A 12,001-nucleotide genomic window follows, 5' to 3' on the forward strand; every position below is an offset into this window, starting at 1 on the left:
CGTATTTATTTTTCCACAGCAAAGCAAAAATTAAAAAGCTCATTTTCTCATCAATCTGATTTTATGGGTAATTATTTGCTTTGAATCTAGACTTGATGCTAGAGTTTCATTCAACCAAAATTAAAAAAACTTCAAATGATTTTGAACTTCTCCCGATTGTGGATTTTTTTAAAAAAAGTTTGATTAAGTCGTGATCCATGTACTCTTGCAAAACAAGACTCAATTATGGAATATAGGATTTTTTTTTAACTTCTCCCGATCGTGGATTTCTTCCTTTTCTCCTTGGTTGCCCCCCCTCGCCTCCTCGATCAAGCCCTTTTTTTTTATTCTTTCTTGTTATTCGGTTGGGCTTTACAAGGCTATTCGGTTTCGGCCCTTATTGGGCCTAGCTGGGCTTCTTCTGTTCTCCTTTGTTGCTATCTAGTTGGGATTAATGGACCTCTCATGGTGCTATTCGTTTGGGAAACTCTTGGTGCCGGTTTAGGCCTTTTATTGTTCGATTTTGGCCCTTTTTGGTCTTAGTTCGGCCTTTTATTCTCCTTTCCCTTTTCTATTTGGTTTTCACTCTCCCACTCCTCGATTAGGCCCTTTTCTTCTCCTGGGCAGTTTGTTAGGCCTAAAAACTCGTGTGCTTCTAATGTTATATTGTCTAAATTATCAAAAGAAAAAAAAATTGTTTTTACTATAAATGAGAGTAAAGTATATTATTTATTTTTATTTATTTAATGAAAAATTATATTTTTGAACTAGCTTGAGATACTTTTATGGATAAAAGGTTAAAAGTTACTTTCTATGTTGTGTTTGAGGATATATTAGTAATTACTTTTCAAAGTGTTATTCATTTTAAAACACATTAAAATAATATTTTTTATTTTTTTATTTTTAACATCGGTATATAAACATAATTTGAAAACATAAAAAAAAATTTAATTTAATAAAAAAATTTAATTTTTTTCAAATCATTCTGAACACACTTGATTTTCTTCAATAGCTCATATTATCAAACTAGGTTTGGGGTTTTGATGTCAGCTCTTTGATTTTATCTAAGAACATGGATGAAACAATATATTTTAAAATTTTATTTTTTATATTTTTAAATTATTTTAATATACTAATATAAAAAATAATTTTTAAAAAATAAAAAATAATTATTACTATATTTCTAAACACCCTAATGTGTTTCAAAGATTGAGATTTTCGTCCACTAAAATAGGGAGTTGAGTTCAAACCTATGGAACACGGTTCTGTATATATCCAATGCAGGCATTAAAACATAGTTATTTTTATGCAGAGTCATTAAAGTATCGTTTACATTATCATTTCGGCATTAAAAACTGTTTCTTCAGACTTCAAGAATCAAATATTGGGGTAGCAGTTAAGATGCACTCACCAATTTCTGTGGCCTGAGCTTGTTTTGAAGAATCTCTAAATAACTCCTTGCTGCTAATTCAATTTTCTTCATTTTGTCTGTTTTTTTTTTATTATTATTATTAATGTAGGTATCCGGATCAGTTTACATGTACACCGACTAATTTCACAGACCCCACTATCAATAATGCAAGTCCTTTAGTGATTTAAAGATTTATAAAATTTAAATTGATACTTCTATAAAACAAATATAAAACCTAAATAATTTACCTACATCTCTCAAGGGAAATGTTTTGTTTTTTTTCCTTTTTTCTTGTTATATGTGTTGTCTGTTGGTTCTTGTCATGGAGCATGCCGGGGACGAAAGAGAGAGAGGGTGAGCTCCACCTTGGCATTTGGATTTTGAAGGCACAAATTCATTCATGGGGCATGCCGGTGCATCATTCTTTTTTTTAAAAAAAATTATTTAAAAATATATAAAATTAATAAAAAATTATTTCATATATACACACACCGACATGATAATGGTTTTATCTGGCATGGAAACGATGAGAATAAACGGAAACGTTACATGTATTTTGCGCATAGGATATTTCCTGACATATATATACTTTTGGTTATTGAATTCTTTCATTTTCCGCAAAAATAAATAAATAAATAAAAAGGACAGATTTTCATCATTATAGACGCCCTCCTCCTCCTCCATGCTTGATGGGTCTCTCTTTATCACTATGATTTCCTGTTTGACTTTGAAGGCAAGGCCCCTTTATTTGATAGGGATATATCGTTGTGTTTCCATTATCTGTTATACGAGTATAAGCAATTTTTATTTCTTCAAAAAAAAAAAAAAATTAGCGCATTGCGAGAAAAAGATTGCTAAAAAAAATTATTGTAAAATAAACTTTTTTTTTATATAAAAAAAGGACACAATTCAATACTAAACAGACTTTAAAAATTACCCTATCAAATTTTTAATATGTTGTTATAAGGTGAGTAGCATAACGCAACCTATTGAAAACTTGAAGTTTCAAAAGTTGCGCTACAACTAGAAAATCTCAAGCTAATTATTTAAAAGTAAAAATTTAGAATTAAAGATTTTGTTTTTTCAATAATTTCAAGTTTAAGTTTTATGGATTGCTAATTTGATGGTCACTAGAGACTTACATGATCGTTAACTTTAAAATCCATGGACTCGTCGAAGTACGTTTAAGTTGACCTGAACAACCATGTAAACAAAAAAAAAGATATGTGAGATTATAATAAAAATGGCTTTTTAAAATGTTTTTTTTTTAAATATATTAAAATAATTTTTTAATTTTATTTTTTAAAATTTACTTTTGAGATGAAAATAATTCAAAAATATTAAAAAATTAAATTTAAATAAAAAATAATTAAATTTAATAAAAAATAAACGGGTGAGGTAAGAGTTAGAGTTGGCAAGGTGGTTCCCTCTGCCATAATGGATTGCATATGACAGATATTAATGCCAGGGTGGAGTGTAAGAAGGAGAGTTCTTCTATCTTTCTTGCCTTTTCAATTCTTCTTCGACGAGGGCTCGCTATCCTTTTATTTTTTATTTGATGTGATAGAGCTCCTGCCTCTGAGCTAACATGCCTCGCTGATTAATGCTATTAATATATCTTCAGACTTTACTTCATGGTTTGGTTTTTTCTTCGATATAGTCCATCCATTTACGGGTTCTCTTCCCAATTGCAAGTTACTCCTTGCGTAGACAAAAATTAAGAAAAAATAGTACAAAGATTCTGTTTTTTATTTTAATATAATAGTATGATTGCGATTATTTTTTAAAATGTTTTTTGTGCTGAAATATATTAAAATAATATTATTTTATTTTTTAAAAATTATTTTTGAGATCGGTATATTAAAACGATACAAAATACATAAAATTTAATTTAATTTAAGATGATTTTTTTAAAAACAAAAGGTATTTTTTAAAAATAAATGACGTTGTTAATAAATGATATATATTTTAAGAAATATCTATTTTATAAATATCTAAATTATAAAAAATATTTACTTATATCAGCTTTTTCATATCAGTAAAAAAAAAAAAAAACTTGTATTCCAAATGCTATGAAATAAATAGATTATTAAATTGAAACCCAGATGTCGTAGCAACCTCCGAAACAGATGTCGCCTTTCCTCTTTCCCTTCACTGTTCTTCCTCTCTTTTACCTCCTTCGCTGTAGCACTGAATTTAACGTTAACCAGGTGTGAACAGCAGAGTAGACAGGAGATTGATTGATCTTGCAGCATCTGCCATGCATCAGGCAGGTGGTTTCTACAGTGGCCTGGGTAAAATTCTCAAGTCCAGTCTTTTCCTGTGGATTTCCCAGAATCTTTTCCGAGCCAGATCTAAATTGCTTGCCAAGAATTAACCCGAACTTGTTCCTCTCTTGATTGCTAAAATATACTAAGTACCGCACAGTGAATCCTGTTGAAGTCTCGCATGAATAAGGAAATCATTGATCAGCTTCGAGTCTAAAAGCTCCCTAGCTCGGCATGCTTGACTCTCTTTTGGCTTTTACTCTCTGGAGTTTGAACAGATCACCTCGCAACTTTTTCCGGTGAAGAAGATGACAAAATCAACCTGCTAGAAAGTTGCGGTGACGGGACATTAGAGGAGACATAGCTCTCCTAGTATTAGTAATGCTTTTTCTTGGATCAGTGAAAGGAATGTTGAAGCTGTTTGCTTTTGGGTAGTTGGTAATGGACAGAAAGGGACCTCCCCAGCTGCCTGATCATTGTACCGCCATCTTTATAAAAGTTCGGCAAGGCAAGAACCATGATGAAACATTGTTACGTCTATTGATTTGTTGGCCAATAACCCAGAAGATCATCCAGATATCTTTTTTGCATTATTGAAACCCGGCCTGATTTGACGGTTCAATCCATTTCTTGAGTGATCTGGGTAACTTGAGATCTAGACTGAACTGGATTTTAATAAAAATAGAGAGAGAATTGGTAATTTTTTATAAGAAAAAAAATTAATACTATTAAATTAAAAAATTATAAAAATAATATAATTTCAAAAATAATGAGCAAAATAGTATAATTTTTGCTTATTATATTTTTAAAACATGACATCCTAAAATATTAAATTCTAAGTAGAAAATCTAAATCACAACAAGTTGTGAAATAAAACTTAAAGGGTGTTTCGTTTTTTTTTTTTAATAGGATACACATAAACAAATATTTTTTATTTTTATGAGATATAATTTATATTTTAAAAATATTATATCTTTTAAAAAAATCAACCTCCTCTATACCTCTAACCAAACACACGATTGTTTGACAGTGTAATTATTGTTACTTTTCAAATAATTTTTGTATCGAAATATATGTTAATGATATTTTTTTATTTTTTTAAAAATTATTTTTGCATCAACACATAAAAAAACAATAAAAATATATTAATTAAAAATTAATAAAAAAAATATTTTTTTTAAAAAAACATTTTTAAAATACAAAAACAACCAAGTCCACGCCTGACAGAAGCAGCCCCTCTCTCTTTCTCTTCAACTGCCTCGCACACAGTCTCTCTATAAACAAACTGGTCGAAAATTTACTGTGGATTAGGACTTTTTTCATATCTTCAGTCTTTGTATTTTAGAGTCTTCAACATTTAGCTCATCGGAGATAACTACAAATTTGAGTAATCATGATTTGTACGGTGGCGCTGAGAAGGGCACTATGGAACATGAAATAAAGACTAAAATAATGGATTATTTGAATATTGTTTAAACATGCTTTACATACCAATAAAAAGCATGGTTAAACAATGCTTTTCAATTCATGATTTTTTTTCACTTTTATGGACAGGAAGTGTCATGGAGAGAGAAAGAATGCATATAATTTTTTTCTTTTGGTTTTTAATATGTTATATATAAAAATAATAACATAATTTCGTACAATTTAAAATTTTAGCTGTTTAACCAAAAATGTAGAGTATAACTTTTCAAATTGCAAAGATAAAATAAAAAAAAACAAATTATAGAAGGTTATATAATAAAATTTTTAAGTGCTTGTAATAGATTTTATAATATAAAATTACTGAGAAATGAGAAGTTTAATTAATATGAAAATATTAAATGACTGTTAAGGAATATTTAAGAGTGTTTGTTATGAATTCAAATATTCAAATACAGATAATGTATATAAAAATTAATGAAAAATTGATTTTTTTTGGAAATCTTGACCATTAATTGTTTGCAATATTGTGATTTCAAGAATTAAAAAAAAAAATGATAGATTACAATTTTTTAAACCCATTTCTTTTTAATTATTTATTATCTTTTGTTAAACTTTTATGAGACAAAAACAAACACAAGATAATAACCCATTACTGCAAGTAAAATACAGCTCAGTGTTGTTTTTTTTTTTTTAAAAAAATAAAATAAAATATTTTTTATTTTTTAAAATAATATGAAAATATTAAAAAATATTAATTTAAAAAAATAAATAATTTTTTTAATTTTTTTTTAAAAATATTTTTAAAACATAATACCAAAAACTACTGGGCTGAACCGACTGTCCCGGTCAACATTCCTCCTTCCCTCACAAAACTAATAAGAAACCCCAATCTTTACTCTCTCTTTCACTCATTTGCTCTTTCCTTCTCTCTCTAAAAATCTCCAGTGAGAGAAACTTCAATTCGCTTACAGTAGTAATACTTCACATTTTCTCAGAAACCTTCCCTTTCATTTTCTCGAGAAAAAACAAAAGAAAAGAAAATCTCGAGCGTTGTAGAGGAATGTGTCAGCCTTATTTACCATGTGGTGGGGGGGTGACTGAAACGACACAGTTTAAAAACCCACCTTTTCTTAGGAGGTAACAGCAGATTTCTCTCTCTCTCTCTCTCTCTCTCTCTGTTTCTCTCTCCCCATCTCGTTTTTAACAATGCAGAATGGAATCTTCATGCTTCGAGGCTCGTTTTGAATATACAATGGAGGGCCTTTTGTAGTTTTTTGGGTTTTTTTTTTTTTTTTGGTAGTGTATACAAACCCTGTCTTTGGTGAGTAGTTGAAGCTATTTTGGTGTGTTTTGAAGTTGGTTGTTTTTAAAAGGAAGTTTTTTGGGCTGATTTGAGGGAAAAAGTTTAAGGGTTTTTTTGTGTTTTTATGCGAGGTTCAGTGAACCCTAGTGGTGGTTGAAGTATAAATTTGCTAAAAAAAGTATGATCTTTTTGGAAGCTTCAAGTTTTGGTTGGTGAATGTGGGTACTAGAAGTGGAGAACTGAAGTGGGTTGTGATATTTAAGCGTTTTGTGCTGGTTTGAGCTTCAGTTGTTTGGCTGAATGGGGGACTCGGTGAATTCTCTTGGTGGGTTCTGGGTGATTTTGTTGAATTTAAGGAGGATTTGAGGGAGCTTGGTAAATTTGGAAATTTGGGTGGCTTTGAGGGAACAAGGTGAAGATCTCTTGGAAAACTGTGTTAAATTAAAGGTGTCTGGAACAATGTCTGGAGCTTCAAGAGTGACGTCAATGAATGTGGCTGACTCTGAGGCCAGGTCTGTGTTAGGACCTACTGGAAATAATAAGGCAGGACCATTGAGTGCGCGGAAACCTGCTTCAAAACAATCGAGGAAAGTTGAGAAATCACCGGAGGAGGTTAAATTAGGGGAAGAGAAGAAAGCCCTTACAGTGCCCGCTGTCGGTACTTTATCCCCTAAATCACATTCTCTCAATATTTCTTCAGTGCTTCGCCGCCATGAGCTGTTATTGCATTCCAATTTGTCGCTAAATGCTTCTTGCTCATCTGATGCCTCCACTGATTCATTTCATAGCCGAGCATCTACTGGGAGGTTGACTCGGTCAAATAGTGCAGGGACTAGAAGGAAGCAGTATGTTTCAAGGCCAAGAAGTTTTGTTTCTGAAGGGGGTTTAGAATCTCCACCATCTCCTAATGATTCACAGTCCAAGAAAAGTTGTGCCTGGGTGACACCAAATACGGGTATGTTTTCGCATCTTAGATTTAAGATTTTTTATTTTTATTTTCATGAAGAAACATTTGAATACTGCCACTAATTATAAGTTGAGCCTCGCAACCTGTATATACTAACTGTTATTAGTTTGTGTTTCTGAACCGTATAGAAAATCTAACAGAGAATTCATTTAAGCTTAATCCTATGAATGTGGTATAGGTTGGGTAGTTTATTTTTAAAGTATGTGCTGTGTTACATGCCTTCAAAGTTCCCAGCACAAAAATGAAGGTTATTTTGGAAGTGCTTTTTTCTAATACATATATAGAGTTACATTGCAAGGCGAGGCTTGTAGATGAGATGAGATGGTTATGATTGAATAAATAATGCAGCCCTGCTTCCCGCTGCTCTACTCAATTGTTGCTTCTGAAAGTTGGTCCAGACTTTCAGGTACCCAAGATTTCTACCTGGAATTGACCTCATTAAAGCTGGTTCAGTTACCCAGTTGAAACTCATTTTATCTACTGGAGGCTGAATTGTTATTCTTGAAGAACTGAGCTAAAACAGCTGAAACTGGGCTTGGTTCATTCTTGGATTGTTCTAAAACAACTGCTGAGTTAATAAAACAAATATAATTTTGATGCTACTAGTACTTTGTATAGCTTGCAAAGTGCTCTCTGTTGTAGATTTTAAGATTTTGATGTAGTTATAGGGCCCATAGCTAGTCATTTTTACTTTCCTTCTTTCTGGTGCATTGACTTGGATCGTTCACTTTAGATTTGCAAGCTTTTGCCTTTCAATACGAACTATTTAATATTAGATGAAGTGGAGCATATAGTTCTTCTGATTTTGGGAAGTCGACAAATCATGGATTCCTAACTGTATGTTTGCACTTTAAGTTTTGTGTTTTGAGAGTAAATATGTTGTTTAAATAACAAAATTATGCGGTTTTTTGTTCTCTTTTCCTCTCTGTTGTATGATACGCCTCCTCCCATGTTTTTATTTTGTTAGTGTTAGAAAGGAATTCACAAGTCTGTTAAATTGAAACTACCTTCTTGTATCATCATTGCAAAAAAAATAAAAAAAAAATGAAAGGCAATGTGCACATGCTTTTATCAATATTGATTGGATTCAATTTCATGTTTGATGCAGGTATCATCTGTTGTATAATACTCCTCCTCCCATGTTTTTATTTATGTCGGTGTTAGAAAGGAATATGCAAGTCTGATTACCTTCTTGTATCATCATTGCAAAAAAAAAGAAAAAAAGACAATGTGCACATGCTTTTTGTCAATATTGATTGGATTCATTTTCATGTTTGATTTAGGTAGCAATCGAAGTATATGAATGTCACTTAGGAATTGTTGTGTCATGTGTTACTTAAGCATGTCGATTTGCTAAATAGCATTGTCCACATGCTTTAGCTATGCTTATTTTGGATTTTATTGCTGATCCGTTTTGAAATTGAAACCAGATCCATGTTACGCCACTTTCCATGATGAAGAATGGGGAGTCCCAATACATGATGACAGGTATGTAATTGCAATATTGTTTGCATCTGTCTACTTGTTAAAAGATCTGTCATTCCTAGTATGATGATCTGTTTTAACGGCTATTTGCTTGATACTTTTATCTTCATGCAGGAAGTTGTTTGAGCTTCTTGTCCTTTCAGGTGCTTTGGCTGAACTTACCTGGCCTGCTATTCTAAGCAAAAGGCACATTTTTAGGTACTTTGCCTATTCAACTTACATTATTTTCAGCCGCTAACATGCTCATTAATAAACTCTGATCACTGCATCATCTGTCCTTTCATTCGCAGTCTCTTCCTCCTTGCAGTAATTGTATTGATAGATGGAGTTTATAAACAAGTTTCATTTGCAGGGAAGTTTTTGCAGATTTTGATCCAATTGCAGTCTCAAAATTTAACGAGAAGAAGATTATTGCACCTGGAAGCACTGCAACCTCCCTATTATCAGAACTTAAGCTCCGTGCTATCCTTGAGAATGCACGCCAAATATCTAAGGTAGATTCTCGCTTTTTTTAAGCTCTTATTTTATTCTGAGCAGCAGAAAATTCTCTTGCATAGGGCACTGAATTTTTCTTATCCGTGGAAGATTGAAAGATCAGACTGGCTATCTAAGTAAATCCAATTTATTCTCGTTTTTTATGTTACCCTCAGTTTAGCCAAGTGTCAAAATAGCTTTCGGAGAACTCATCATTTTCTTCATCAAGTTGGGTTTGTTTATGCTTCAATGTCGTAGTGCTGGTTACCTTAATTGGATCAGTGCATTCGTATTGGGGACCACTCATGATCTCTTGTTTGTGAAATTATTCAAATGGCACACAACGTGAGCTTAATGATCATTTGACCAGTTTGGTTTGGTGAAAAGTAGTTGAGTGGTGGTCATGATTTCCCCTGCAATTTTTATGAATCTTATTGGACAAATTATAATATTACAACCATACAGCTTGACTTTGGTAAGCTTACAGGACAAACTATAATATTACAAGTTTAAAACCACACAGCTTGACTTTAGTATCTTTAACTTACCTCGAGAGTTGCTCATTCAACCTAATTATTCGTTTTCTTCAAGATGCCAGCTTGCCTGGTCGGTGACTCACAATTTATTTATCTGACTGCGACTTCCAGTCATTAACCACTTAACTTTGTTACTGAAGTCAGTTGTGATTGCGTACTTCATATATTTGCTATGATTATCATTTGCAGCTAACTTTTTACAGGTTTTGTTGATGCCAGGTCATTGATGAGTTTGGGTCATTTGACAAGTATATTTGGAGCTTTGTGAACTACAAGCCTATAGTTAGCAGATTCCGGTATCCTCGACAGGTTCCCGTGAAAACTCCCAAAGCAGATGCAATTAGCAAGGACCTTGTAAGAAGGGGATTCCGCAGCGTGGGGCCCACTGTCATCTACTCATTCATGCAGGTGGCAGGGATAACAAATGATCATCTCATTAGTTGCTTCAGATTCCAGGAGTGTATAGACGCTGCAGAAGGGAAGGGAGAAAATGGCATCAAGTCTGAAGACATAAAAACCAACGACGTCATGGAATCGAAAATATCCATAGCTATTGATGAATTGAGTTTCTCCTCAGAATGACACTGGCGGCACATGGAGCTCCAGGTTCAGTGACTAGTTTGCCCTAGTGACTGATTCTCAGCTGCTCGTCAGGTAGCTGTGGAGATGTCTTTTTTTGTATAAATCTTAATGAATTCTTATGCATGCTACGGATTCTTAGATTGTAGATTACTAAAAACGAATTGAATCAACTGATGATTGTGCTGTAGATGGGACCTGTTCGAGTGAAGCCATAAAAAATTAATGTTGATTTTTTGTACAGTAAAAATAGCCAGTAATTAGAATATCATCACTTGATCCCAGCATGGACATCAGGAAGCAGAATTTACCATTTATCAGTATCATACATTTGCACCCACTGAATCATGCTTATGATCTTGCATGCATAGGGTGGACAGCCTCAGCAGGTGCTCGACAGCTCAAAAACTTTCAACCATTCAGTCCAGTTCGACTCGAAATGGTGGCATTTAAGGGCATACTATTTGATGTCCCCTTAGGACAAGACATGTTTGTAGGTTACACCTGTTTCATGTTTAAAGTAAATTAAGTGATGACTGATGGATACACGGGCTCGGAAATCTGTGTGATTTATCTTGTGGTTATGATTAAAAAAAAAAATTGCATGTAAAATAATAATTAAAAAAAGATATTTAGCTTGTACATAAACAAGATTTGAAAATTGCTTTTTTTTTTTTTTCATTGTTGTCGGATAAAAAATAAAAGCATAATCTCGTAGATGCCTGGATCTAATTTATATGATCCTAGCAGTCCGGGGGAGAAACTAAGACTATAATTGTTGGACGTGGAGGCCTAGTCTCGGAAATCTTTGAAGTTTTCCACTCCTATATATGTTTAAAAAATTTATATTTGTTTTAAAATGTGTTGAGCCTATCATTATATATAATTTTCACACCCGCAAAATATCCTTTATACTTCCTTCTTCATAAAATTAATTTTGTTTGTATTTTTATTTCAAAAATATTTTTGAAAAAAATTAAAATTATTTTAACATTTTTCAAATATTTTAATATGCTAATATGAAAAATAAATTTTAAAAAATAATATAAAATTCTTTTAATACATTTCTAAATAAAAACAATTACTACCACAATACCAAACAATCACAAACCAAACACAACTTTAGAGTCACCTTACCATTTCTGAAGTAACCTTTACCCTCCGGGGAGCAATACAAATGCAGTTTATTAGAAGTTCGCAAATTTAACACGGAATTGGTTGGGCCTCATGATTTTATGAACCGAGCCGAAGCAGCCCAAATGAACATTGATCTTGACAGGGGGGAAATTGACAAAATCAACGCAAAATCCAAATCCCAAGGGATGCAGCCACCACAACGAGCGAATCAAAATAATACAGCTGGACGTGGACATTAACTGGTCAGCGGTGGCAACCATTTCATCAAGGATGGATGTGTGGCGCCCCTTTGCAGCAACCTTCAATGCAATGCTTGGCTCCTCAATTACCTCTTAAAATTGGCACATCTACCATGTCTACCTCTAGGGCTAGAACCCCAGCAAAAGCTTTGGTTCTCAGGGTGCTTGACGATGCCATAAATAACTAGCAGATTGATCA

General features: G+C 32.7%; 1 protein-coding gene across 3 annotated transcripts; it reads left to right on the forward strand.

Moving 5' to 3' along the window:
• Positions 1–5,969: 5,969 nt before the first annotated feature.
• LOC118034362 (uncharacterized) lies at positions 5,970–11,172 on the forward strand. Of its 3 annotated transcripts, none has more exons than XR_012168713.1 (6): positions 5,970–7,340; positions 8,783–8,840; positions 8,952–9,035; positions 9,190–9,331; positions 10,067–10,501; positions 10,798–11,172. XR_012168713.1 is itself a non-coding variant. In XM_035039634.2 (6 exons), exons 2-6 carry the CDS (start codon positions 6,845–6,847, stop codon positions 10,427–10,429), a joined length of 1,143 nt encoding a protein of 380 aa, XP_034895525.1. In that variant the 5' UTR covers positions 5,970–6,219; positions 6,523–6,844; the 3' UTR covers positions 10,430–10,656. The 3 variants fall into 3 exon arrangements, 2 of the variants coding, with proteins under 2 accessions (XP_034895525.1, XP_034895524.1); XM_035039634.2 differs by lacking the exon at positions 10,798–11,172 and having other exon boundaries at positions 5,970–6,219; positions 6,523–7,340; positions 10,067–10,656; XM_035039633.2 differs by lacking the exon at positions 10,798–11,172 and having other exon boundaries at positions 10,067–10,656.
• Positions 11,173–12,001: the final 829 nt, after the last annotated feature.

The sequence above is a fragment of the Populus alba genome, chromosome 18 (genome assembly GCF_005239225.2).
Source record: "Populus alba chromosome 18, ASM523922v2, whole genome shotgun sequence".
NCBI classification, from domain to species: Eukaryota; Viridiplantae; Streptophyta; class Magnoliopsida; order Malpighiales; family Salicaceae; genus Populus; species Populus alba.

Coding starts and splice junctions, on each gene's coding strand:
- LOC118034362 (XM_035039633.2), top strand. CDS start 6,845: ATGTCTGGAGCTTCAAGAGTGACGTCAATGAATGTGGCTGACTCTGAG. Junction 9,036..9,189: donor AGCAAAAGGCACATTTTTAG/GTACTTTGCCTA, acceptor TTTCATTTGCAG/GGAAGTTTTTGCAGATTTTG. Junction 9,332..10,066: donor ATGCACGCCAAATATCTAAG/GTAGATTCTCGC, acceptor TGTTGATGCCAG/GTCATTGATGAGTTTGGGTC.